This window comes from Pseudovirgaria hyperparasitica, assembly GCF_010093815.1.
Source record: "Pseudovirgaria hyperparasitica strain CBS 121739 unplaced genomic scaffold EJ05scaffold_10, whole genome shotgun sequence".
Classification (NCBI taxonomy): Eukaryota; Fungi; Ascomycota; class Dothideomycetes; order Acrospermales; family Acrospermaceae; genus Pseudovirgaria; species Pseudovirgaria hyperparasitica.
Genome location: NW_022985558.1, coordinates 780,100 through 804,706, shown reverse-complemented (window position 1 = coordinate 804,706; position 24,607 = coordinate 780,100). Strand labels below are relative to the sequence as shown.

The window sequence follows — 24,607 nt, the reverse complement described above, 5'->3', positions numbered from 1 at the left end:
CCCGTACTTGTCCCGCGAAAAGGAGACTCTTGATCAAAGGGAATTTGCAAAACAGACCTTGAGGTTTGCCTACGCGGCACTGCGTCTACACCTTGGTGTCATGCCTCGATACTATGTCGAATACAGTCTCACTTGGCGCTGCATGCGGACTTAGCCATGAGGGCGTTACTGATCCTTATATCCTAGACCCGTCAGGGCATGTCAGATCCATTTGGCTTCTTCGAGGGATAAACCTTAATGGGAGCAACGACGGAAACACAAAGAAAGTAGATTATCGAGTGTCACCAATCACCCTGCCGCCGTCGAAACTCCCGTCGACGATTGTTGACGTTTTGCTGGATGTCCATTTGTACCCTAGATACCCAAAGATAAGACGTTAGCTTCGATCATGCTGGCGCTTGGCACTCTCATGCCGAATCGTGTTAGTACTAGCCGCAAAACGGAAGCAAAGGAAATCAGAGTCCAAGGATTGTCACGCACGTCTAGTCCTGCTTCTCCAACGTTTCGCTTGGACGCACTCTGGCCATTGCTGCGTGATGTCGCTTTCTTCTTTCTGCTTGGTCGAACCTCACCGGGCTCGAAAACATCATCGGGCAAGTCGTAACTATAGCTGTTAAAATCTGCAACACAAATTTCAATCATGTCCCCGACCTACTTCCGTGTATGCACTATTCTCAGAGAATTGAGCTCGTCGTTGTACTGTGGCCAGTCTGTGCAGTTCCTCTTGAACTCACCGACGGGATACGAGATATCCAGGGATTTGGCGCCTGAGAAAGTCAGAATCAAGGTAGGGCACGTAGGTTGTGCGATCTTACCTTCTTCAAGCTCTATCCCAACATAGAATGTTGTCGAATAAATCGTCCGAACTCCATCACTGTTCACTTCTCCAAGTGTCTTGTTAGGCATTTCAACGTTCTCTGTGCTACCTTCGGCAACAACTGCTTGCTTGATATCTTTAGTATCTTCAGTTGTCTCAGTCTTTACTTCTTTGACCTGAAACTTCAAGCTCCCTTGTAACGTCATTTCCACCTCTTCGTCAGTTTTGCACTGATGAACACGCTCAAATCCTTTGTTAAACGGATGAGCGAGCTCCACGCTTGCATCCGAAACTTCGATGCCCGTGACTAATCTTCGTAGTCGCGACTGAACAAGACCAGACCATATGGACTGAGCATCTTTCGTTCTACTTGCGGCAACTATGCTGAGATAATATTTGTACCCCTCTGTAAAGAAGGTATGCCGGCGAAACAGATCTTTCCAAGCCTTCCGGCCCATGAATATCTCGTTCGTAATATCACTGGCGCGACTAAGCTCTCTCAGAATAATCTTTTGCGTCGAGGGAGTGATGTTGTGTGTAGCGCACATGGAAGGGAAAGCGGGGGTAATAACAGGCATCAGATGCCGTCTGTCGCCTGGATAGATCTGCATACCATGAGTTTATAATCTTCGACTTGCGCCACGAGATATGTACCTGTGGATTCCAGACTTTCTGCTGGATAGGACCGTCGTCCATGTCTTTTAGCATGATTGGCCGGGGCCACGGCCACGATTTCATGAGGTTGAAGAACTTGGAAACAAGCACAGAGCCAGGGGCCATGGGATACAACTGGCAAACACGAGCAACCATCATGGCCCATGCGACTCCACCAGGGAAACCCATGACGTTTGCATAGACTGCACGCCCTGCTAGCTGTTAGCATGGACGTAACCACCTCGGCTTCAATGAACATACGTTGCGCCCACAGCTTCACTGCTCGCAGAGCATGTCGAAATGTCTTGACTTGGGGTACAAGGGTCAGAATTTCATCCGTAACACGCGATCCATTGACACTGCGGAGATCTGTATCGCTCAGCCCTTTCAACAAATTCTTATCCTTGAGGTCTAGGCTCATGGGCACGGAGGATATCGCCAACGGTGCGAAAATCAAATCTATACTTATCCCACAGTACTCGAGACTGATAACTGGAACGTGAGCATCGGGTACAGGTGTCATTTCGTCGATGGCATCCGCGCGAGACATCTTCGCGAGCAGCTCGGGGAAGAGCTGGAAGAAGTCATCGCGAGTGCAATGCTTAGGTGCAACGATGAGGGTATCAATATCAGAACCTGAGAGAAAATTAAGCACAGCTCAAAGATAGTATCTGAGTTCATATATTTCTGTCGTCAGAACGGATTGAACTGACCTGGACCGTAGACACCGAGTCTGTAGCTCCCATACGTGAACACTTTGCCTCCAGCATTGTCGATGGCAGATTGAGCCAAGCCTTTGTTTCTGCCTACAAGTTTAACAAACTCTTCTGTGACTTTTTGGAACGTGTTCAATATCTCCACTCTCTTTTCCGTCTCTTCCGGTCTCTCAAAATTGTTTTCCCGCTTCAGCTCGTCAATAAGAGCAGCGTTGAGCTGGTTCTCTTGCTCTGTAGGTAAAGCGGTAGAAATCGGGGGATTCTGTCCCCATTGTCGTATTTCTGGAGCGGCCATGGCGATGGCTGTGATGAGGACTTATAAAGAGGTAGAGTCGATGTTCGTGGTAGCCTTGGTGAAGCGCGCTGGCTAAAGGTAAGAAGCGCGTCTCGCGACCACGGGCGATGATGATTTAAGCCGCTTTACGGATCATGTGCATTGACCTTCGGAACATGGCTCGAGGGATGCCAGATATCTTTTCATTCAGGCGGCAGCAGTGAAACATCATGGGAAATGTGTAAGATTTGAGAGACTTCGCGCTCGACTGGGAAACGCCAAGCCGTACTATCTAGTCCGCATACGGTCAAGTCGTACCAACCATTTCACCCAGCCTCAAGCACCGACAGGACCCTAATTATCAGTTTCCAAAAAACGCCCGCAACTTCTCATCTAGCCACTGTACGTCCTCCTTGCTATCTCCTGGCCCTCCAGCCCAATGGCCCCAGATGGTTGGAAATACCTGTTTCAATTAGTAAACGTACCGTCTCTTTGCTGTGCAGTATGAAAATTACCTCTAGTTGACCAATTCCTGGCGACATATTCTGGACCTCGATCTCAGAATCCTCGGGCCTGTATCACCGCTCAGTATGGTCTCCTTGCGTATGAAGTGTGCATCGCTCACGGGAAATATAGATCAGTTTTGGCTGGTACAACCAATGCTTTGGCTTTGATAGCTTGCATTGCCTTCGCGAAATCGCCGTTGTATGGCTCCTGGTCCGAACAATCGCCGGCCTGCCACGTTTGCAGCATCACGAGCATGTTTTCCGGATCTGATACTCATCAGCATTACTTTCTGGACATAGTCTACTGATCATGACAGCAGTACTATATTTACCTTTTGAGAGCGCCCACGCTTCCCACCAGTCTACCATAAAGTGCTCGAGATTCTTGAAACCCAAGTAGCTCTCGTATAACTTCTCCCTGTAGAAAGCCTGGCTGAGTCCCCAGCCGGCATACACTCTAGCGAGAGCCTTCAAACCAATGGTCTTTTCTTCACTTGTCCAATTACGGTAGTCTTTCGGTTCAGTTGCCTCTCCCTTCGCAATGCCACCTGAATGAGTTCCTTTGGCAGACAGTAGAGCAGATTTCACCCCCTCGAGGAAGACCTGATTATGGAGAGACGTCTTAGCCGCTCCGCAAAATGGAACGATCAAGTCCATGAAGTCGGGATATTGGCAGGCCCATTGATACGTCTGGCCAGCCCCCATGGACCATCCAAGAACTGCTCTAGCACGTTTGATACCGAAATGTTCGGTAACAAGCCTGTACTGTGCTTTTACGTTATCATAGAAAAGAACCTCTGGGAAAGGTTTCAGAGAAGGTGTGTTTGATGGTGATGAAGACTGGCCATTGCCGAAGAGTGCTGTCACCACAATGAAGTACTTGTCTGGGTTCAACGTTTTGTCTGTACCAATTAGCCATTCATTGTTGGCTATAAGTCCAGAGTACCATGTCTGGCATTGTTAGCCCTGTTCTTTCACGAGTAAAAGGTTATCTACTGGGTATATGATCAGAGGATTACCCGGCGTTCCGAACGTCTTGTAGGCGATAAATGCCTCTGGTATTTCTCCTCCAGACTTGAGCTTGAAATTTCCCAGATGGAACGTATCGTAATCCTTTGACATACTGACAGAGTAAGTTCTAAGATTAAAGCGCTGGTTGATCAATTGGACAAGCCAGGCTACTTAAATAGCTCTTGTTCTTAGTTCTGTCAATGGGACAGCTTGATGAGGTGATCGCGTAACAACAGATAACGGCCACTATAATTAGGTACAGTACTGTAGCCCCGCACCATCCATAGCTTACGGCGGCTGGTGCGTGCTTAATCTGTCTGTTATCTTTGCAGCGAACGCTTCAAACATTATTGAACAATTTGGCCCTGACGTAAGGTAAATCATCTCCCTTTTTAGTCCTGGTCGAAGTACGTGCCGGAAAAAGTAGACCAGGCCAGGAAGACAATTGGTTTCTGTATCAAATGGTAATTATAGCCGAAGCGTTGGGGAGCTACCAAGGACCCCCCCAAGCTTTGGAGGTTGCCCGTAGCTGCAACTTAAGAGACGAACCTGGCTATCAACGTCTTCTCAACCAACACAACAATGCCTCCGTCCGCGCGTTTCTCGAGAGCCCCGCCCCATCAACAGCGCTACACCGATAACGATGAGGACCTGGAAGACGACGGCTTCGAGGACGAGGATATCGACGAAGATGGAGATGCCATGGAAGACGTAGAAGAAGGCAACGAAGAGGAAGTCGAAGTCGAAGAAGACGACGATGAAGACGAAGACGAGGCACACGGTACGTCTCAATCACCGTGAATCCAACAACCTCTCAATTGCTTCATTCAACCACAACCAAATGTAAACATCCTCATCACGCCCCTCACCAAGCACCACATCACATCACATCGCAAAACACACCACCCCAGCTAACCACCTCTCCCAGACCTCCCACCCACCTCCCCAACCCAACACCCCCCTCTCCCCGCCCACCTCCGCGAAATCTCCTCCCTCGCCTCCTGGACCGTCTCCAGCAGCAAACCCGGCTGCTCAATCGCCCAGCTGCGCTCACCCAGCACATCCGCCTTCTGGCAATCCGACGGACCGCAACCGCACTACCTCAACATACACTTCTTCAAGCGCGTCAGCATCGCCGGCGTCCGGCTCTTCCTCGACTTCGACGCCGACGAGTCCTACACCCCGACACGCATCGTCTTCCTCGCCGGCACGGGCTACAACGATCTCGTCGAGTGGGCGGAGATGCGCCTGGAGCAGCCGCGCGGCTGGTGCAGCGTGGACATGAGCAACGTAGGAAGATACGAGTATCTAGACGACAGCGACGACGCAGACGACCACAGCGATGCTGCAGACTCAGATGATGACGACGACGACGAAGACGCGGACTCGGACGACGCATTCCCACTCAGCACGCCGAGCACGTCCCCATCGCCGCCCGTCTCGCGCGACGGCAGCAAGAGCCCCCTTCCGCGCGAACACACCAGCACAAGAACGAAATCTACACATCGTAGACGCCGACGGCGCCGCCGCCGCGCACCGACGCTTCGCGCGCATCTGCTGCAGGTCAAGATCATGGAGAATCACCAGAACGGCAAGGATACGCATCTGCGCGGCCTGCAGATCTTCGCGCGGGATCGGACGAGGAGGGAGGAGCCCCGGGTGAGAGTGCCAAATGTGGCGGTGCATGGCGGCAGCAGCAGCACGCCTGTGGGACTGACGAGGGGGGGTGGAGGAGGAGGAGGAGTGGGGAGAATGGGTGGAAGTCCGGTAAAGGAACTGGCGATGCGGACGAAGAAGAGTGTATTGGGTGGGCTAGGCGACTGGGGTGACGGACCAGATTTGCGTTGAGCCAGTTAGTGCGTGGATCTGATAACCATGATGGAGGGCGAGGACAGTTCGATATTGGAGCGCGACGCCATGAGCATAGAGTAGCATGAGATACCCAAGGCACGGCGCAAGGAGTGTGGGCACGCACGTACTGCACATGAAGAACCTGTTATACAAAAGACATGGCACTGCATCTAGTCTCTCTCAAGGATAACGGCGTTGATCAAAGTGATAAGTTCCATTGTCCTGACAAAAAAATCTTAACCTGTGCTGGCTGTATTTACATATATAATGGCTGCCTGTGTGCCCAGGTTGTGTTTATGCACCGTACAAAATCGACGAACGAATAAATGCGTTCGCTAAAGACAAAACACTCCCTCACTGATCAGGGCGAGTAATACTCACTCCTCTATATTACAGACTCTGAATGGAAACATTTGCTGAGCGGTACGACGCGCACCAAGCATTTCTCTTGTCCTTATTAAACTCGCCTGCCAAATAATGAAGTACCTTATTCGACTTCGCCCAAGAATGAACTTTGATTCCATGAGCAGCTTAGACCAGCTAAGCTATGTCCTTAAGGCGACGCATCCCCCAAAGACTGAGAACTTTTGAAGCATAGTACATCCAACTCCAACGTCATCTCCAATGTGTACGGCCGTGATGTAAACGTCAAAACATGAAATCGCGGCCGCGTAATGTGTCATCAAGGAAAGTGTGAATGAAAAGGGTGTATGAAGGTGTGCTGTGGCGCCTGTAAAATTGTTACCGAGTATTAGAAGGTGAAAATTATGGGTTGATGAGGTCATCTACGATGTGCAGAGAAATGATGCACTGATCAGGATCATCCGGAGTATATGCTGTACAAATGAAGTGCTATGCAACAAGTAAAGCCAGTGAAGGTACAGGAGTGTGTGATGTCACAGGTGAGGTAGTGACCCGTAACAGTCGAGGCCGACATGGTCCACTATCGTCGGTATGTTGACTTGTGCTTTAATGGACTTGTATTGGCGTATGCGTTCACTGGAGCTCGCATCATTGGCTCTCTTGCTCTGCCTCCTCGTGCTGCTGGGGTACTACCGGTGCAGAAAGTACATAAGTAGACGGATGGAACGTTCTGTGGATGTACACCAACGCAGGTGGCATGGAGCCATTTGGTGCACGATTCGCATTGTATCATAAGCCCTTCTCCCTCGAGAGACATGCAAACGCAGCGTGTACTGTCCGCTGATGCACTACTACGATCTGTGCTTGGCGTCGCGAAATCAAGGGACTGGTCAGCGGTGCGATTTGTGGGTGATGATGTGAAGGGATCCGCATAAGAGAGCTTCATAATGTCCACGGCAGCAGCCTGCGACCATCGTTTGTTGTGCGCGTTCAGTGTGTTCTGTGCCGCTCGTTCTACAGTAACGTTAGCGTCAAGGCATAAACCAAAAATTACTAACATACGTTGGGTCCTAATACGCCCTTCACGACCTTGACGTATCGCTTTCAAAGCGTGTTGGGCGTCGCCTGGCTCGGTGGCACTCACACTCGACAGGCCTAGAGAATCGTTGAAGCTGGACATGCTATATCTTCTCAGACTATCGCTGATTTCGTCTGGACCGGGCTTCTCGAACGCCTTGGTCAGGGAAATGAATGATGTGGGACGAGCCTTCTTTGCACTGCCAGACTTGCCTAGGCTATCACGTGCATGTTTAGAAGAGGGTCTTGTAGATGAAGCAGGGAAAGCGAAAGAGTTTGTGCGACTAGACACAGGCCGATCCTCGTCTTCTTCACTGCTGTCGTCAGTGTCCCAATGACCTGGATACTGCGTCCGGTACTTGGGTTGTGGTGTCTTTTCTTGCCGGGCTTGAACATAAGGGTCTGTCTCGGTCCTGGCACGACCAGACTCATCAATGACTAGACGTGTCCGTGGCCGGCTGCGGTTCGTCTCAGCAATCGCACTGAGGCCTCCTTGACTGCTAAGGCGTTTCAACGGGGATGACCTGCGAGGTATGTGTTCCAATTGGCTGCTCGACGTGGGCGTTCGGGATTGTGCAAAAGCAGTGTTGGAGTCGCGCCATATCGTACTTTCTGTTCTACTTCTCTGAATCAGGGGTCGAGAGGGCTGGCCACTGGATCCTGACGATGAAGTTGTATTAGTACGGGAATGTTGCTGCTGTTTGCGCTGTTTTGCTAGCTCACGCTGCTGGCGCTCTTGTTCAAACTCTCTTGTTTGTTGTTCGTAAGGCCGCCGCCCCAGATGGTCGACGACAGGTTGGTTATCTGTAAGGTCTTTATTCGATCCGCTCATATCGAAAGGCCCACCAAAACTGAACAGCATTGACGGATCTACCCCTGAGGTAGCCGCGAATGACCCGGTTGTAAAACTGCTAGTGGTCAGGCCATCACCGCTGGTGGAAGTGAATGGTAAACTTGTGTCCGACGCATTCGTTGTGTTATGCTGCGAGAGGTCGTTGAATTGCATTTGGTTGCCCGAATCGACTAAAGGCCAGCCAAAGGGTGTATTGTTCCGCCCTGGTGTAGGTCCGAACGGATCTACGGACAGGTTTACATTCATCCCCATATCTTGCTGCACAGAGTCATCCTCCCAGAAAAGCCGCTGGGAATAGATAGGAGTGGTCAAGGGTCCAGCATCGAAGATTGGGGTTCCGCTTGTGGATGACCGGAGTGAAGGGAATTGCACTGGAGTCGAATTGAAAGCATTTTGGTTCACTGGGGTTGAGACTTGAGTTGATCTGTGACCAGTAGTCGCAGGAGTTATATTACGGTACACGCTTTGTGGCTGACCATGTTTCTTGCGAGAGGAAGAATCTCGTGTAGGAGGAGGGGTCTGGATTTGGGAAGGGTCCATCTCTGAGTTCGAGGGCAATTTTGACGTAATCTTGGATCTGTGGTGCACCTCCCGCTGCTTGACTGGGGTAGAGGATGGGTTTGGTGAGGATGTCAATCGGCGGGAAGGCTCGACTGGGAGCAGTGTGAGGTCTTGCGAGAAGTGGTTGACATGAAAGCTCGGATCCTCTGGGCTACGAAGTCTGTTCTTGCTATGACTGAAGACGGGAGAGTCGAATGTGAACAACGGTGTCAGGTGTGGTGTGCTGGCAGCATTGACATCAGGAGTAGTAAATGCATCCAGAAAGTGAGAGTGCGAGGGGGCAGTCTTGGGAGTCAGCAATAGGTGATCTTGGATGCTTGGAGATGTTGGAGTTGAGGAAGGACTCGGAAGGCGCCAATCCTGTGTGCTGTTGAACATTGTCAGCGTATTGAAGTCGATATTTGTGCCGAACGACATGACTGGACACAAGAAGGCTGTAGCCTATGGATGGGCCAATGATATGCAGCTGTAGCTTAAACAAAGTGTCAAGGTAAACACGATAGCATTGCTATACAGCACCAATTCTTGCAAGAGAATTAAGATGAAGAAAAAATTTGTGTCGGTCTGGGCTGCGGGGAGAGATTCGGGGAAGCGGTTGACATTTCGTAATTGAAAGAAAAGGTGACGATGCACGTTCATTGGGCGTCATACCGAAATGGGGTTTGCTCCACAGTCATAGCAGTTCAAAGGGCCGACTTTCTTCTTAGTAGCAGTAAAAGATGATTGTAGTATTCCCTAAGCTTCCAGGCTCTTGCAACTGTATCAAGAAATTATGTATGGTTCGAGGTTGGTAGAGGAGAATAGGCCTGCTCTTGTGGAATGGTGCAGCGAGTTGCAGCAAAGGTCGATTTATTCGTAGTGGTGATGCGCTGCTGAAGAGTGAACCAAAGACGAAATGTAAAATGCTAGAGAAGACTGCGAGGCGAATATACAAAAAAAATTCAAGAGTGAAGTGAGGTTGTGGTAGGCGTAGCTCGTGGTGGAGGACGGTTCAAGGTTGGGCAGTGTGAGGCTGGCGATTTCCTGCAAGTAAAAAGGAGGGGTCAGAGCTGATTGATAGAGTCAGGACAGTTGAACGAATGAAGAAATGGCTTCAGAAGTACAATGAATGAATGTATAGAGTTCTCTTCTGGGGGGGTTTGAGAGTGTAAGGAGGTCATACCATATGCCAATGGGAGTAGTAGTTGAGCACGGAGAGAGGTCTGACGGGCAAGGGATGAGCTGCAGCGGAGATTTCGCACGGCCACACAGGTCGCAGGATCTTTGCGGAGTGACGGAAGGAGGACAGAGGCGAGAGGGCAGAGCTGAGGGTGTGTGAGTGGCCTACAGTAAACGGCGCGGACGTGAAGGAAGCATCATTGGTGAGACGGGTTCAGGCGAGGTGAGATGGCGTCGACATGAAGCTGTGAAGCAGCGGAAAGGCAGGACGAATCTCTGGGACCTGGCCGGCAAACGTAGTAGGCAACCACAGGCCAAAGCAAAGTTATGTATCTAACACGCCGCAGCCCTGGTTGAAACGAAGCCTTTGCAGCAGCACGGACTGACATCCAACGCAGTTTCAGCAGGAGGTGTGCAAGTGCAAGTGATAGTGAAAGTGACAGTGACGGTATTAGTGTATTAGTGAAAGCGTGAGAGGAAGTGGAGTGGAGATGCTGAGTGCAGAGTGCCGTGTGCAGTGCTCTACGCTCTGTATGCGCTCAGTGCACCAGTTGTGCCTGTTACCTGTGGCTTGACTACCGAATCATTAGCTAGCTAGGCACCCGTTACAACAACCAAAATACTGTACTGCAACTTGTACTGCTTGACAGTGAGTGGTGGGGGAACTTTTGGGGGTAGGTTTAGGCTGGAGCTGGGGGGATGCTGGGGAGAGAGCGCTAGCTGGGCTGGCTGGAGATGGCGCCTCGAGCAGACACTACTATATTACCAACTACGGACTGGATATCCTTGAAAGAGGACAAACAATAAACAAGCAACAAGTGATATGCTGCCTATGTTTCTTTTCTGGATAACACACACTCTCTATCTCCTCTCTTTCAGGTTTCGTCTCTTGCTGCACGTCGCTAGATACCGCAAGTGGGCACTAAAGTCTAAACACCATGCACATCCCGGCCTTTGGATCATGCGCGGCCAGAACTACGAGGTCCATCCATGTAGACATGTCTTATTTTTGGGTCAGCGCCGTGCCCGGTAGGGCTTCCATGGCTTCCACAATGCCGTTTGTAGACGCTATGCTATGATGGCAGTGTGCATGTGAGATGCAAGATACCCACTCGCTCGGATAGTCCGTCGGATGGTCAATCTGATCTCATCTCACTTCCTCAGGCTAAGTTAGTCGATCAACACGCTGTCGTAACTAGTGATTGTCAGACTGTACCAGTTTTGACCTTCCGTTGCTGATACAGTGAATGATCCGGAAGGACATGTGTTGCAGTTGTGTTGACGTTGATAGCTGCTGCAAAGGGCTCAGAAGAAGAGGACCTCCACGCACAGCAACAAAGCAAGAGGCAGCAGCAGCAGGAGTGGTCTTTTAAACTGAACTAGGCATTTTGCCAGCTCAGCACCATTGGGAAAGACAGTGATAATAGGCTATGGCCGGCCCATTATCTGGCCACCCTCTGCCGTCTTTCCCCAAACCTCCAGCCCGAGTGGTTGAAGGCAAAGGAAGTAGAAACAGGCCAGCAAGCCCCGCAATTGGTCAGGAGTCAAGAATGCCGCCATACCCTACTTAAGTCAGTCCTTTGTTGCGGGCAGGGAATGCCTTGAACTGCGCGGTTGGCTGCCACTTTTGCGCAATGCTCGCTGATTTGTGGCTGGATTGCGGGTTACGCCGTCGTCTGCAGTAGTTCTGTCCGGCGCTGGTGCCTGGTGCCTGGTGCCTAGCTGGCCACGACCATCCATCCATCCATCCAGACGGTGTGGCATGATATGTATGGATATGCGTACACGCTCTAGTATAGTCCATAAGGAAGAATGCAGATCGGCTATTTCGCATCATTGACGTCCTGCCTGTGCCTGCACCATGGTGATTCATTGCAGACCACCCACGTGGCAACATCTGGGATTTAGAAACATCTGTTGAAATTAAACTCCCTCGATATGCATCCCCTCCCGAATCCCAATCCTTGTCCCCTTGCTTTCCTGTCTATTGACAATGCCATTTTGAGCCAATCTCCTTTTAATTGTCATCGAGTTCAGGGAAAACCCCCTTCCTCATCTTGACTGCTTACCGTCCAAGCCTTTTTGAATGAGTTGCTGCACCGTGATAGTGATTGGTAAGGCCGAGTAACAACATCCTGCGTGCCTCAATTGCCCCATTGGTCCTAGGAGCCTGGGAACCTTTATTATTTCACGACTATGCAAACAAGGGTCACTCCGCTGTATGTCGAGTATTCCTTATTGAAAGGCGGTTTAAGGGCCCATTGCCATCGACGGAGCAATATTGACGAATCTAAATTCTCTCCCAAAAAACTTATATTGCCCGCTGTAAGAATAGCGGAAGCATGAAGATCACTAGGGTTGACCTTGAGTGCTTGATACCAGTAGATAGTATGATAATGCGTTGCGCTGAGGCCTCATGCATGAGAAGTTTGATTCTCATGTCCAAAACGCCAGAGCACCCTGCAAGATGATGAATGTGCGATTCATAAATACATGAAAATACTAGGATGAAATGAGAGCTCCTGTCAAAACCATCATGGTCGTCTAAAGCTGTTCTGATATGACAGATCGGATACATCAGACATTATATCGCGCCCCTGCCGCATGCCCCCGTGTCTCTCGGGCTCAGAAATGATTGAGACAGCGTCATCGTCGTCAGGATCCGCAAAAGGAGATCTTCCTGGGTGCGCCAGCGCACCATGGATAAGATGATCGGTAGAGCCGTCAACCTGCGCATCGGGTCGCAAGGATCCCGACCGCGTGCTGGCTTCTCGTGAGACAAATGTTACTACACTTCTAGGTCGATATGGTGGAGGTGGCTCGTCCGGATCCTCTATAGGAAAGCCCCCGTTTCGTTGTATCGTAGACTCGGATATCGAAAGAACATCTGTATCTAGTCCGGTGTGATAGTTGCCTGAATTGGACTGACTCATCGGCCCGAGAATTATTGGCTGAGTAGACTGAGGCCTTGGGTACGGAACGCGGGGGATGTTCGTGACTGCGGGATGTGGTGGATGAGGATGTAAGTGAGGTGGCCGGGTCATCATAAGTGGAGGCCCTTGTTGGGTAGTATAGGTCATAGGCGCGTAGTTGGCATCTTGATTGACTTTCATCGCCCGAGATCCAGCAGATGCTCTATCTCGTCTACTCCGTCGTCGGTAAAAGAATACTGCTAGAAGACCCAGAACCAAAATGAATAGCATGGGAAGCATGATTGCGGCAGCGAGTTGGCCAGTGGAAAAGTTATCGCCAGGGGGGTCGTCGTATGACGTTGGCGTAGGAATAGATGTAATAGTCTGGCCATTTTGTTCAGGGTACTTGTTTGCGCCAGTCGACACTATAGGTGTTGTCGATAACTGGGTCTCCTGCACCTTCCCTGGGTATGTCTCGAAGGGAGTCTGGCTACTTTGCACGGCTTGCGTCGGTCGTGTGCCTGAACCTGCGTTTGTCGGACTAGGAGTTGACGGATTGCCATACTGTATGCGGTAGCAACGAACGTCATGATACGTCTGGTCAAGACATGCTTGAACATTGGGGTAATAGGATGCGCCTCCGTAAATTATCTCGAATATTTCATCAATATCGGCCTGGTGTTCGTAGATCGCGTCGTTGGTGTTGGGACTCGGAATAATGTTGACGGGATTCGACGGAGAAAGGCCGACTGGATTGTCCCTAGTTACTATTAGCTATACCATACACTTCTTTACATGCCTCGCTTTGTGTACCTGCGAATGATCTGAACCTCTTGCTCGACGTTCTGTCGGGCCATTTGGACCACTGTAACAGATTCGGCGACTCTCAAGTGTTCGGTACTACGGCCCCCTAACGCTCGCGAGAGTGGTGTTCGTTTTTCCGAGCGACCAATTGACCGCGGGTCAGAAAGGGTGGCAGCGACCGACGGTGATAGTGGTGGATGATAGTGGCGATGGTTCAGCTCAGGTCAGGTTTAGTGAAGCCTCACCACGAGACCACGGCGACAGGTAGGAAAGATTGTTGATACCCAGAACGAACAGTGAGAAAGCGGTGTTTCGTGCCCAGGTTGGTCGTGAGGCAGTGCTGACATGGAGGAGCCAATCGCGTAGGCGGCGGTCCCGCTTTATTTGGTGGGCAGATGTATTTCGGTTGATGCTCGTGGGGCAACCACAAATGTCAGAGCTAGGCAAACAGAAAATCAGCCATCAATGCAGTGGTCTCAACTACAGTTTCTGACCATGTCGCATACCCTACACCAACCCATCAGCGCTTCGTAATGTAGAAGTATCCACGAAAGACTTTCGTCCCTCCTTTCGCCCCTTACATTTCGAACCGATCGCCAACAGTCATGTCACATGTGTTGTTGACAGTGGGGAGGACATACTATAGTGAGTTTCACTCTGCTCGGTCGTGAAATGTAGATCTTCTATCTTACTTACTATTTCTAGGCCAGCGACACATCTGCCTCTTTTGCGTATTAGGACAGCGCCTTCATAGTCGCAGCTTCATCCCAAACCAGCTTCTTGTCCTACTCGCTGCATATGCAGCTGTATCACCATAGCTTCTCTTGGTGTTCCAGGCAAGCCTGACAGAGCAGTGAGAACCTGCTTATCACGCATAAACATGTACCGTTTCTTGGTTTTCGAGCTGGGCTGTGTAGCGGCCAAGTGAAGACCCCAACATTAACGACGGCGGCTGTGTGCTTCGCTCCGGTTGAACAAGTCTTCGAAGTGACTGTTACTAGGTCCTTATTGGAGCGCCTAGTCAATAGCTCGTGAGATGCACCGTTTGGCGCTCGACTTGTCGGTACACTCGGCGCAGCCATTTCTACTGGCGCGGTGGTAACTTGGCATGCTCCGTCTCTAGTATAGTTGTGGACTGTACAAGAACTCTTTTGATCTGTCGACCCTTGCGTCAACTCACTCCACATTGATTATGCGGATGTCAGGATGTCTCGAACTTAGTTGTACGTCGATCTCTTCTGGTCTACCCAGTTTGTTTCGCCGCACCTATACACGCCTCCTCCTCATTGGTCTCGTGATTTACTTGTACCTTTCCTTGTTTTGGAAGCTGCACGGTGTACGACCCCAGAACATCCAGACTGACTTCCTAAGGCCACTGCTTGATCATGGCCGGCAATCCCTGGAATGGACTCATTCAGATCAGCCTATTCGTCGATATAGTGGTGACCATGACTTGGACATTGACGGTGTTTACATCTTCAAACGAGAGCTAGGATATGGTTACGAGGGAAGTGCACGGCTGTATGAAAGCAAGGACACTGGCGAATACGTAGTGATCAAGACCTATTATTCCAACCGCTTTCGGGACCAACTTCCCGACAGTCTATCAGACTGCTTTTTGCACAAAATCACTTCATGGCCGACGGAAATCCCAGCAGGTCTACTCATGTCTGCCATATTCACCGTTGTACCCTCACCAGACTCGCAGACGTGGAGCCACGTACCCATGCTCGACTACTTCCTCGCCCACACAGGATCTTATTTCTCGAGCCCAAAATGGCACTATGTCACCCCTTATATCCAGCATGGCACGCTTGTCAACCTCAGCCAGGTAGCAGGATCGCGAAATTTCGTAAGTTTGGCAAGCCTCGACCAGGCCTGGCGTCCCAGCTTCAACAAGCTACTTTCGACCCTTGCAACTCTCCACGACGCCGGATACTGTCACGACGATATCAAGCCGGATAATGTATATATTGCCAACGCCACGCACTGGCTGCTCGGCGACTACGGCAACCTCCGCGAGATCAATCATGTATATCATCAGACTATGACGTGGCGGAGCAAGAACCAGTGGGCGGACTGCCAGTTGAATGATGTGCGGAGGCTGATGAAGACGTACATGAGCGTGCTGAGACGCAGCATACAGGACGACCATTCCTTTGATGTCGAGTTCTACAAGGAGCGGCAGCCGTGGAGCGTGATGTACTGGTCGTTCATGAGGCGCCCGGTCGGGGCGCAGACACTGCTTGATATGCACGAGACGGTGCAAGGCATGTCGCCGGGGTTGGTTTATGAAAGGCCGGCGTCGGAGGCTCTCCCGGTGGGCGTTTCGGCGAAGGCACGAGAGTTGGCGGTTACGAGGGAGTTGACGTGCACGGGATTGAAAATGAGTCTGCTACAGTGGTGGCAACTCGGTGGCTTTTCTGGGCCGAGGTTTCAGCTGGAGCGAAATAATGGTGGCTAATGATGTCTGATACCCTTATGTATAGCATTGAGTGATACGCTACATGCGCAAGCTCTAACGAGATATCGAATTCGAGGCGCAGCCGAAATTACCAAATGCTGTCTTCATTGTCGAGTGAAACTGTCCGAACGCAGATGCTAGCAATGCTTTGATGTCCAAGTCCTGACGTACATGATTAGTGGTTCATCCAATGCTGTCCATCGGGATTGCTCGTATGGCTGACTTGAAAGGAGTCGACTCTTCAATAGCGTCTATGACTGACGGCCAGTAGCATGACTATAGGACAGTCAACTCGACTGCCATATTCCGTTGCATGCTCATGTGAAAAGGGTAGTCCAGACACCAATTAGTCCCGGAGATGGACCTTTTACTATTGATCCATACTGATGCTATACTGCACACATCACAACCCCAATCACCCCTGCGGTTTTGGCTTACTACTCAACGGCACCGGCGGCGGGGCGCCCCCAAGTTCCTTCTTCTTTGGTGGTGGAGGAGGTGCTTTCTTCCCAATGCCTGCCGTAATAGACGATGCCTCAGGCAACACACCAGCCTGCGCAGACGATGATCCAGACTCTCTTCCTGTCATCCCATTGACCCTGTTCATGACCCCGTACTTCTGGTTCAGTCCGTTTGCAGTCTTCCACCCCGCAGCAATCTGCTCACCGTGTCTTTCGCGGACATTGTTTGCCGTTGAAGCCGCGCTTCGTGCGTCAGAGAAGGACACAGATGAAGGGTCGTTCCGAAATGCATTTGCTGTTCTGACGGCTGCTTGTTTCTCGGCGAATGTAGTGCCTTGTGAACTTCCGGCAGTCGGGCTCGGCGAAGTAGTCATCTTTGAGAAGCGTGATGAAAGTTCATTAAGTTGTGGACCGCGGCCAGGGGTTGACTGCGGTGCATCTGAAGATGCGGAGGCTGGGATTGTTGAGGGAGGAGAGACATTTCGTCCAATGTTGAAGCCTTGTACACTCACACCCGCTTTCCCGAGTCTGTTCAGGGCTCCTTGGTTTAGGTATGGTTCTACAGGGGCTGGTGGGGTTAATTTTGCGGTCGCTGCTGTGTACGATGGAGGTGGTGCAGGTGTGAATTCGTCTGGATTACTGTTCTGTCGAGGAGGTAGGGGCGGGCGAGCAGGTAGGCTCGGCGGTTTTGGTTTTGTTACCGCATTCTGAGTCGAAGCTGTAGCAGGTTCACCAAATTTTGGAGGTTTTGGTAGATGCACTGTGCTCAATCCGGTAGTATCTCTCTGATAGGGTCTTGGTGGTGGTTTGGGTTTATTTGAATTTGTCTCTTGCCTCCTTTGCTCTTCTTGCTGTGCCTGTATCGTACTCGGGGGCACGGGTGCTCCCCATCCATTCCTATCTGGTGTAGTATTATCTTGAGCAGCAGCAGCACCGTGGTAGTGTTGGTGCTTTGGCGGAGGACCGAACGACGAAGGATCCTTGAGGGTTGATAGTGGAGCAGATTGATGATTGTTGGCGCGCTCTAATGCGGATGCGCTCGAGCCTCCTTGCTTCCCTTTGCCCATCCATCCTGCCTAAGTCTCTCATGTTAGCCATGGGGTACAGTGCGGGAGCATCGTGCGAGAGTATCGTGCGGAATAGCTCACCACTTGGTTAAGGCCTTTGTTGTCGCCACGCCAGCTTTCTTTCTTCTCTGGGTGCCATCCATTCTTGAAGATGCCTGTTGCTTTGTCCATGTTTACTTGTGGCATCTAACCGCAAAACAAAGCTTCCGAACGTCGGCAAGATGGAAAGGTGCCGGGTCGGGGGCAAGGGGGAAGGCGGATTACGTAGCGAACCAGCCCTATGGATACGGCTACATCCGTCGCACGCGTGCGGACTGATATGACATGATATGACCCAGGCCTAGGCCAGGTCCGGGCGCCAATACCATTTCTAGGCATTGGACCAAATGTGTAACAGACTTTCGATCCTGCGAAAGCACGATCAGACGATTTCATGGTACATGGGTCTAAGACTTTTCGAGAAGCTGTTTCCACGCCTAGAAAAAATAATATCAAAAATGGAACACTTTCCGCAGAATGCTACTGTATTGCAACAGGTTCCGACCAGCTGGTCTGATGGAGTGTGTAGATGGAATGTGCAATGGTATAGACACGGGTACGGGGCTCATGATGCACTCCGGCCAAGACAGACCTGTTTGGCAGCTCGGATGTATGACCGGACTAAGATTGCCTATCGCGCAATGAGACCCGGGATTGCCACTCTCACAGCAACTGGGCACCAAAAAATTGTTGAGGATTTCACGTGCAGAAGGGCGGGCTCCTTGTCACATCTCGGCGCTAGAGAATGCTAAAGTTCATGCTCATGCTCATATTATCTTGTTTGCTGGGCAAGAAGGGTCCATAGTCGTGCATGTGACATCAGCCCATCATCAATTCATCATTGCGTATCATGTTACTTAGCTATACGGACACGAAAAGCGACGATAGTAGTGAGGAGTGGTACGATAGATGTGAGCATACGAAACGGCAAATTCAAGTGTAGATGCTGGACTTTTTGCCACAACGTCCAACAAAGATTGCATCAAAGCAGGTTTCCATCAGGGTCTTCGCTTCTGTGTTGTGTTACTGTTGTAGCCCTAGAGTGTCTGCAGGGCAAATAGATGCCTTGTCATGCTCGTGTGCCTGAAATGCTGGCTTGGCCTTGGCGTCGAAGTCAATTTCACCCAATCACAACAGGCTCTTTAAATGGCACCGCGCTAACAGCCCCATATGCCGCGGTTGAACGTCATGCACAGAATTTCGGAGCGGCCAACAAAAAAAGACAGTCGCGTTCCACGTTCTCTATACGAAGACACCACGCGAACAAGTCCCCGACTACTTGAACTCCGCCATTACCCTCTCCTAGCTTCCTGTCGTCGCCTCTCGTCACTTTTAGTTAATCCTTCGCCCTCCGAGTTATGGCTCGAAATACCTACAACTAGAGCTGTATCACCTATCCTTAACGCCCACAAAGCTCTGATAAAGCTCCTCAACATCTCTCAACAATTCCTACACCGGTTATTAAAGGCCTCACATCACCAGTCGCAATCATGTCTGGCCCGTCACTCCATCTGAGTCTTCCTCCACGCTCCCTATTCAAATTTCCTCCCGACGAGGCTCCACCAGCGATACCTCCGCCCTCAGATCACATAAACTTCATCGCCAGTCCTTTCCCAATACCGGATTCAATCTTTCAGGCTACTCTACACCCCGCCGTACCGTTGACCATCGCTGCTCTCTACGCGACCACTGTCAGCACTGTTAATGCCTACAATCGCAAGCATGGCAACAAGGCCTGGGCCATTAGCAAGACGCGTCCCTTTTTCGCGTTCGTTATCTTCCACAACGTCTTCCTCGCCGTCTACTCTGCCGTGACCTCCTACGCTATGATTCAAAGTCTCTACAATACTTGGGCAGGCTGGACTGGTCAACACGGCATTGTGGGAGCGGTGGACTCACTTTGCAAGATGCATGGACCGCGCGGGTTAGGCGACGCTGCAACATATAATCCGGTCTTGGAGGAATGGGAAGTCAAGAATCAGCTAATTCATCTTAGCAGTGGCCTGCCCGATTCCACGGACGTCGGTCGATTGTGGAACGAGGGACTTGCATTCTGGGGTTGGTGGTTCTATCTTAGCAAATTCTACGAAGTCCTCGACACAGCCATAATTCTTGCCAAGGGAAAGCGAAGCACTACTTTGCAGACCTACCACCATGCTGGTGCAATGATGTGTATGTGGGCCGGCATTAGGTACATGGCGCCCCCTATCTGGATGTTCGTGCAGGTTAACTCTGCTATCCATGCAATGATGGTACGTCATGTCTCATACTTGATGCTAAAGACTCGAATCTGACAAGTTCACAGTACACCTACTACACCCTTTCCGCCCTAGGTGTCCGCGTCCCTCAGGCTGTCAAACGCAGTTTGACTACCATGCAAATCACCCAATTTGTTGTTGGTGGCTCATTCGCTATACTGCATCTCTGCATACAGTACACGGTCCCAGTCTCCACCCCATACAGGATCGCCAAAGCAGCTCAAGTAGCTGTCTCCACTGCATCATCCGCTCTTTCATCCGTTGCTTCAGAGGCTACTGCTGCATCAGCTGTAGCAGGGTTTGGTTCGTACATCAAAAAGCTTGCACTTCGTGCCGCTGGAGAGGAAGGTCTTGCTGAAAACATGGGTGAACGTCCTCATGTGTTGAAGGATCAAATTGCCGCAAAGTTTGAAAATCTCACCGGTCACACAGCGCCAGGTTACGAGACTCGATTTAGGAATGAATATCAATGGGTGCAGTGCATCGACACCACTGGACAAAGTTTTGCCGTGTGGCTGAACTTAATGTATCTGGCTCCTCTCACGTAAGTTTTCCTTGCCAGGCGACGTACCATGCTCACATGCTGCAGTGCATTATTTGTACGATTCTTTGTCAAGTCGTATATGCGACGCATCGCCCCCATCTCTCGCGGTGACAAGGATGCTGCCAAGAAAGGCGCGAAAGAGATTGCAAACTCCGCCCACGATGCAGCGAAGGGTGTAAACCGCGAGACTGACAAAGTTGGCAAGAGACTCGAAATCAACGGTATCGCTAATGGTGTCGCCAACGGTGCAACCAACGGGACAGCCAATGGGATAGCCAACGGTGCCAAAACAAACGGCACAATCAACGCCCGCAAAAGTGAGATGAACGCCATATCGAACGAGAAGCGCAGTATTGACGACCATCTTTCCCAGATCCCCAATGATGATACACAGACAGTGCTGCGGAGACAGAGCGTGGGCGAGACGTCCCCAACTGATCCGAGCGGCAGTGACTTAGACAGGGTGGAGAATGTGTTCAAGAAAGAGAAGAGCACCGCGAAGGAAGATGGAGAATGTGCGCTCCCGAGCCCTCCCGCGTCAGACATCGAGACAGACGAGGCGAAGGATGAACAAGTCGGAAAGGAAGAGGGTCTGGGTACAACAGATCCAAGAGATGAAAATGTGAATTTTTCGGACATCCTGAAAAGGCCAAATGCCTGAGAATAATCGCATGAATCGAAATTAGACTGTACAAGCATTGCACAGTGCGGTGGTTTTTCCTTCTCTCTTTCACCTGTACAAGCATCACACACTAGGTCAGGCGTTTGGATCCCCTTACGATTTACGCCAGCTCCTGTCTTTTCTTTCGTCTCGTCCAGCTGCACTCTTGTCACCCTTCTCGTGCCCGATGCGCTGCATGGAGACAACTCTCGTGCCTTTCACGCTGCAATACATAACAAGAACTTTCGAATCAAAAACACAAATGTCTACTACTTCAGGACCGTCCGTAACTATCTCAAACTCAGCACCATCGAGATGGGTACATGATCGCTAGGCCCTCTCTCTAGCGCATTCGCGTGGATCTCAGCCTCTACAACCTTACCTTCTTCATATAATCCCTTGCTAATCACGAAATAGTCCACCCGATCACAACTCGCGCCCCATGCCGTTCCACGCGGGTAATACGTATAGCCCGATGCTTCTGGACCGTGAAGTGTGCGCCAGATATCGATACCTTGAAACACATGCTCGCCATCCTCGTTACCACCCAACGCTTTCATGTCCTCTCCTAGCAGAAATCTAGTATTGAAGTCCGCGCGATTGACAATGTGCTCGCGCGGATACGTCCTCAGATTCGGATACCCGTCGATTCGTGCAGGTGCAACGTTCATGTCGCCGCCGAGGATGACCGCCCAGCCGCGGGCCTCGTAGCGCAGACTCTCCTCCATGAGTAGCTTGTGGAAGGCGAGTTTGCGGTCGTGGCGCGTGCCGCACGTGGTGCCTGTTTTTGGGTCCTTGTATGCGTTGTTTGTGCCGTTGACGGCGTAGATGTTGAAGACTGCTATGTTTGAGGGATGGGCTGTAGAGGGCTTGTCATCATGACTGCTTGCGGGCCTGGGAGCGCTGGGTTTGGCTGACGGTGGTAGTGGTGATGGTATTGGGTGACGCGGTTGTGGAGAGGTGATCTCGACGATGCTGACTCGACCCTCGACGTCCCAGTCCACAGTTCTGACGGCAGAAACGCATCTGTCCGCGAAGTCATCCCGAATTATGCTAACGACGCCGTAAATCCTGCCACCAAAGCCACGAGCGTTATGCGGGTCGCAGGGAAGTGTAAAGTGGGCCGTGTAGGTCGGTGGTAGCTGAGCGGTTTCGGATGATTCGGGAGTATTGATGGCTGCTTGGACGGCGCGTTGCGTTGCTTCGTCTTTGCTGTTGATCTTGACTTCTTGGAGGAAGAGCAGGTGTGGGTAGTTATGGCGGCACAGGAATGCTCTGAGAGAAGGTGGCTGCGAAAGTCCAGATTGTGAGCTTGGTATGCGTACTGATTTTGGGGATTTTGAGAAATAGTTGGTGATTGGCTTGGTCAGGTGGTGTCGGACGAAAGGGGTGATGCCGTTGATGTTCCAGGAGATTATATGAACAGGTTGATCTGATGGATCTGATGCAGCAGTAGTGGTAGATGTTTCCAACGTTGCCCCGAAGTCTGTCAAGTTTCCACATTCCGCTCGTACCTTTCTCCTTTTCGTTGGTGGCGGACTAATTGATCCAGTCATTCTGCTAAATTCGCAGCATTTTCCGAGACAATCTCTCACAAACCGTTGTGATAGCATTGATTTCTTCAGCAGTGGACACAACATTTAATATGGCTGTCATGGAAGCTTCAACATAGCCAGCGGACCCATTGGTGCCTCAGGCAGGAAGTTCAAATGACGTCGTCCGACTCTTTCTGCCCCTGTACAACATCCCCGCCGTGATCTTATTGCCCTGTACCGGTCGACGAAGACTCTCCAAGGTTTGCAAGGATGATACGTAATCAAGGAACACGACTTGGGTGCGGCCATTGCAGGTCATCCTTTTCGTCGACCTATCTCAGTGATTATCTACCCAATTCATGACTTCTTCGGCCACCTGCTGCTACGGCGCTGTTGGCTAACTATTGCCAACATGACACAGAACTTTATCAACCAATCAGGTTGGCTTTCATTCAACTCATCCAGCCCAAGACTATATATCACGTCGGAAGATGTGGAGTTCGACCTAAGTGTCTTGGAAGCATGGAAGAAGGAAGGCTTCATGGTTGAATATCTGCCCATGGGCAACGGAGGAAGAGCGTATCGTGAGAAGCTCGAAAGTCTAGGACGTGGATTGGGAGTTGGGTGAGTGATTCTGGGCCAAACTACTGCCAATTAGCAGTCTCTATCGTAAACCATTTCATGTTGAATAAGCATCACAGCTAACGTTTGCTAGAGAGAAATATGCGATCATCGCCTTCGGTGCCGCTGCCTCCTTCTGTCTCGAAGCTCATCTTAGTCCACACGCTTGGTCTTCCCGTCTTTGCTCTTTGGTTGCATACTATCCGACCACTGTGCCTGCACCAACGACCAAATTCCCGTCGCATATGCGCGTACTCGTTCACCTGCCCTCTGGCACTGGCGATACCCCCGATACCATTGGAGTTACTCGACCGTCTGAAATCCTAGGCATCCAAGGCAAGCGGAAGACAGTTCAAAAGGCAGTCACGCCAGGAGCAGGGTCCGGGGGTCTCCAGTTGCATATGAGCTATCGCTGCTACACGTATACCGGCGTCGACGTAGGCTTCGCAGAGCGCGACCTAGACGAATACGACGGTGTCGCAGACGGCACAGCCTTTACTCGGTCCCTGTCCACTATCAGGCGCGCTTTCGGAGCTGAAGTCGAGCTCGAGCGGCAGTGGGAAGAGAGCTTCGACGCAACATGGCAGAAACCCAACCTCGCAAAGTCACTCAGCGCATTCTGCACCGAGCCAGAGCCGTATGTGGTACATGCGCCGACACTTACAGGTGGTGTGGGAGCAGACGATATGCGGTGCTTCTACGAAGACTACTTCGTACCATGCGACGTGGATGAGAAGGCAGAGATCGGGCTTGAGGTATTACTACTCAGTCGAACCATTGGCACAGACAGCGTAGTCGACGAGCTACATGTGCGGTTCACGCACAAGGTCGTTATGCCGTGGATACTGCCTGAAGTTGCGCCCACAGGCAGAGACGTCGACGTCATCATTGTCTGCATTGTGACCCTCCGCGCAGGCAAGATCTGGTGTGAGCGGATGTACTGGGACCAAGCGTCCGTACTCGTACAAGTAGGGCTGCTGAATCCAAACAATGTCCCGCCGGCGTTGAAGAAGAAAGGCGTCAAGCGACTACCCGTGACAGGAGAGCAAAGTGCCAGTATAATTCTTGATATAATGTGTAGAGGCGAGGCGCCCAGAAAGGAAGGAGAGGTTTATCAGGTGAATGATATCATTAAGGATTGGAAAACGGGTACAAAGATGCTCCGGCGAGCAGCGCCCGTGGAAAACGGCAAGCCGCAATCTAACAAATAGCAGTGACCAGGCGAATGACTGGATCTGTCGAAGGCTCCAGCTAGTGAACCAAGATATCCAACTACTGACTTCAAGAAATAGTCGTATAAGAGCATGTATAATAGAATTAGTAAATTACTTGTCTCCCACTGTCACGCAGATCGTGAGAACGACACACAGGATGAACCTTCAAATATATGTGAGCGGAGT

At 51.0% G+C, this 24,607-nt stretch overlaps 10 protein-coding genes across 10 annotated transcripts; 4 read left to right on the top strand and 6 right to left on the bottom strand.

Moving 5' to 3' along the window:
- Nucleotides 1-214: 214 nt before the first annotated feature.
- On the bottom strand, nt 215-2,699 carry EJ05DRAFT_477250 (Poly(A) polymerase papa). The gene is made up of 7 exons (XM_033744208.1): nt 2,185-2,699; nt 1,733-2,107; nt 1,472-1,683; nt 816-1,422; nt 656-767; nt 481-604; nt 215-354 (listed from the first exon to the last, which is right to left on the bottom strand). Exons 1-7 carry the CDS (start codon nt 2,480-2,482, stop codon nt 289-291), a joined length of 1,794 nt encoding a protein of 597 aa, XP_033599477.1. The 5' UTR covers nt 2,483-2,699; the 3' UTR covers nt 215-288.
- Nucleotides 2,692-4,333, bottom strand: EJ05DRAFT_453998 (alpha/beta-hydrolase). The gene is made up of 5 exons (XM_033742438.1): nt 3,964-4,333; nt 3,300-3,918; nt 3,087-3,234; nt 2,977-3,034; nt 2,692-2,924 (listed from the first exon to the last, which is right to left on the bottom strand). Exons 1-5 carry the CDS (start codon nt 4,087-4,089, stop codon nt 2,823-2,825), a joined length of 1,053 nt encoding a protein of 350 aa, XP_033599476.1. The 5' UTR covers nt 4,090-4,333; the 3' UTR covers nt 2,692-2,822.
- Nucleotides 4,334-4,560: 227 nt separating this feature from the next.
- EJ05DRAFT_539114 (galactose-binding like protein) lies at nt 4,561-6,149 on the top strand (the record flags this gene model as incomplete). Its single annotated transcript, XM_033749498.1, has 2 exons — nt 4,561-4,759; nt 4,907-6,149. The coding sequence occupies 2 exons, from the start codon at nt 4,561-4,563 to the stop codon at nt 5,824-5,826; spliced, it is 1,119 nt and encodes a 372-aa protein (XP_033599475.1). The 3' UTR covers nt 5,827-6,149.
- Nucleotides 6,150-6,299: 150 nt separating this feature from the next.
- EJ05DRAFT_52162 (uncharacterized protein) lies at nt 6,300-9,243 on the bottom strand. The gene is made up of 2 exons (XM_033748767.1): nt 7,255-9,243; nt 6,300-7,206 (listed from the first exon to the last, which is right to left on the bottom strand). Exons 1-2 carry the CDS (start codon nt 9,098-9,100, stop codon nt 6,773-6,775), a joined length of 2,280 nt encoding a protein of 759 aa, XP_033599474.1. The 5' UTR covers nt 9,101-9,243; the 3' UTR covers nt 6,300-6,772.
- A 2,747-nt stretch (nt 9,244-11,990) lies between these two features.
- EJ05DRAFT_51919 (uncharacterized protein) lies at nt 11,991-13,197 on the bottom strand. Its single transcript, XM_033748719.1, has one exon. The coding sequence runs from the start codon at nt 13,051-13,053 to the stop codon at nt 12,376-12,378; it is 678 nt and encodes a 225-aa protein (XP_033599473.1). The 5' UTR covers nt 13,054-13,197; the 3' UTR covers nt 11,991-12,375.
- A 1,552-nt stretch (nt 13,198-14,749) lies between these two features.
- On the top strand, nt 14,750-15,651 carry EJ05DRAFT_487017 (uncharacterized protein; the record flags this gene model as incomplete). Its single annotated transcript, XM_033745583.1, has 2 exons — nt 14,750-15,589; nt 15,619-15,651. 2 exons carry the CDS (start codon nt 14,750-14,752, stop codon nt 15,649-15,651), a joined length of 873 nt encoding a protein of 290 aa, XP_033599472.1.
- Nucleotides 15,652-16,436: 785 nt separating this feature from the next.
- EJ05DRAFT_501563 (uncharacterized protein) lies at nt 16,437-17,720 on the bottom strand (the record flags this gene model as incomplete). The annotated part of the gene is made up of 2 exons (XM_033747130.1): nt 16,437-17,558; nt 17,631-17,720. 2 exons carry the CDS (start codon nt 17,718-17,720, stop codon nt 16,437-16,439), a joined length of 1,212 nt encoding a protein of 403 aa, XP_033599471.1.
- A 1,358-nt stretch (nt 17,721-19,078) lies between these two features.
- Nucleotides 19,079-21,051, top strand: EJ05DRAFT_487015 (uncharacterized protein; the record flags this gene model as incomplete). Its single annotated transcript, XM_033745582.1, has 3 exons — nt 19,079-19,840; nt 19,894-20,390; nt 20,436-21,051. The coding sequence occupies 3 exons, from the start codon at nt 19,079-19,081 to the stop codon at nt 21,049-21,051; spliced, it is 1,875 nt and encodes a 624-aa protein (XP_033599470.1).
- A 290-nt stretch (nt 21,052-21,341) lies between these two features.
- On the bottom strand, nt 21,342-22,607 carry EJ05DRAFT_487014 (DNase I-like protein; the record flags this gene model as incomplete). Its single annotated transcript, XM_033745581.1, has 1 exon — nt 21,342-22,607. One exon carries the CDS (start codon nt 22,605-22,607, stop codon nt 21,342-21,344), a length of 1,266 nt encoding a protein of 421 aa, XP_033599469.1.
- A 219-nt stretch (nt 22,608-22,826) lies between these two features.
- Nucleotides 22,827-24,542, top strand: EJ05DRAFT_477241 (uncharacterized protein). Its single transcript, XM_033744207.1, has 2 exons — nt 22,827-23,210; nt 23,302-24,542. The coding sequence occupies exons 1-2, from the start codon at nt 22,999-23,001 to the stop codon at nt 24,416-24,418; spliced, it is 1,329 nt and encodes a 442-aa protein (XP_033599468.1). The 5' UTR covers nt 22,827-22,998; the 3' UTR covers nt 24,419-24,542.
- The last annotated feature ends 65 nt before the right edge of the window (nt 24,543-24,607 follow it).

Excerpts from the sequence above, each read along its gene's own strand:
- EJ05DRAFT_453998 (XM_033742438.1), bottom strand. The coding sequence starts at position 4,089 with ATGTCAAAGGATTACGATACGTTCCATCTGGGAAATTTCAAGCTCAAG. Across the intron at positions 3,035-3,086 it reads AAAACTGATCTATATTTCCC|GCCCGAGGATTCTGAGATCG; the intron begins GTGAGCGATGCA and ends GCGGTGATACAG. Across the intron at positions 2,925-2,976 it reads CAGGAATTGGTCAACTAGAG|GTATTTCCAACCATCTGGGG; the intron begins GTAATTTTCATA and ends TAATTGAAACAG.
- EJ05DRAFT_477250 (XM_033744208.1), bottom strand. The coding sequence starts at position 2,482 with ATGGCCGCTCCAGAAATACGACAATGGGGACAGAATCCCCCGATTTCT. Across the intron at positions 1,423-1,471 it reads AGAAAGTCTGGAATCCACAG|ATCTATCCAGGCGACAGACG; the intron begins GTACATATCTCG and ends CATGGTATGCAG. Across the intron at positions 355-480 it reads TTGGAGAAGCAGGACTAGAC|GGTACAAATGGACATCCAGC; the intron begins GTGCGTGACAAT and ends TTGGGTATCTAG.
- EJ05DRAFT_51919 (XM_033748719.1), bottom strand. The coding sequence starts at position 13,053 with ATGCTTCCCATGCTATTCATTTTGGTTCTGGGTCTTCTAGCAGTATTC.
- EJ05DRAFT_52162 (XM_033748767.1), bottom strand. The coding sequence starts at position 9,100 with ATGTCGTTCGGCACAAATATCGACTTCAATACGCTGACAATGTTCAAC. Across the intron at positions 7,207-7,254 it reads AGGGCGTATTAGGACCCAAC|AACGAGCGGCACAGAACACA; the intron begins GTATGTTAGTAA and ends ACGTTACTGTAG.
- EJ05DRAFT_477241 (XM_033744207.1), top strand. The coding sequence starts at position 22,999 with ATGACACAGAACTTTATCAACCAATCAGGTTGGCTTTCATTCAACTCA. Across the intron at positions 23,211-23,301 it reads GGACGTGGATTGGGAGTTGG|AGAGAAATATGCGATCATCG; the intron begins GTGAGTGATTCT and ends AACGTTTGCTAG.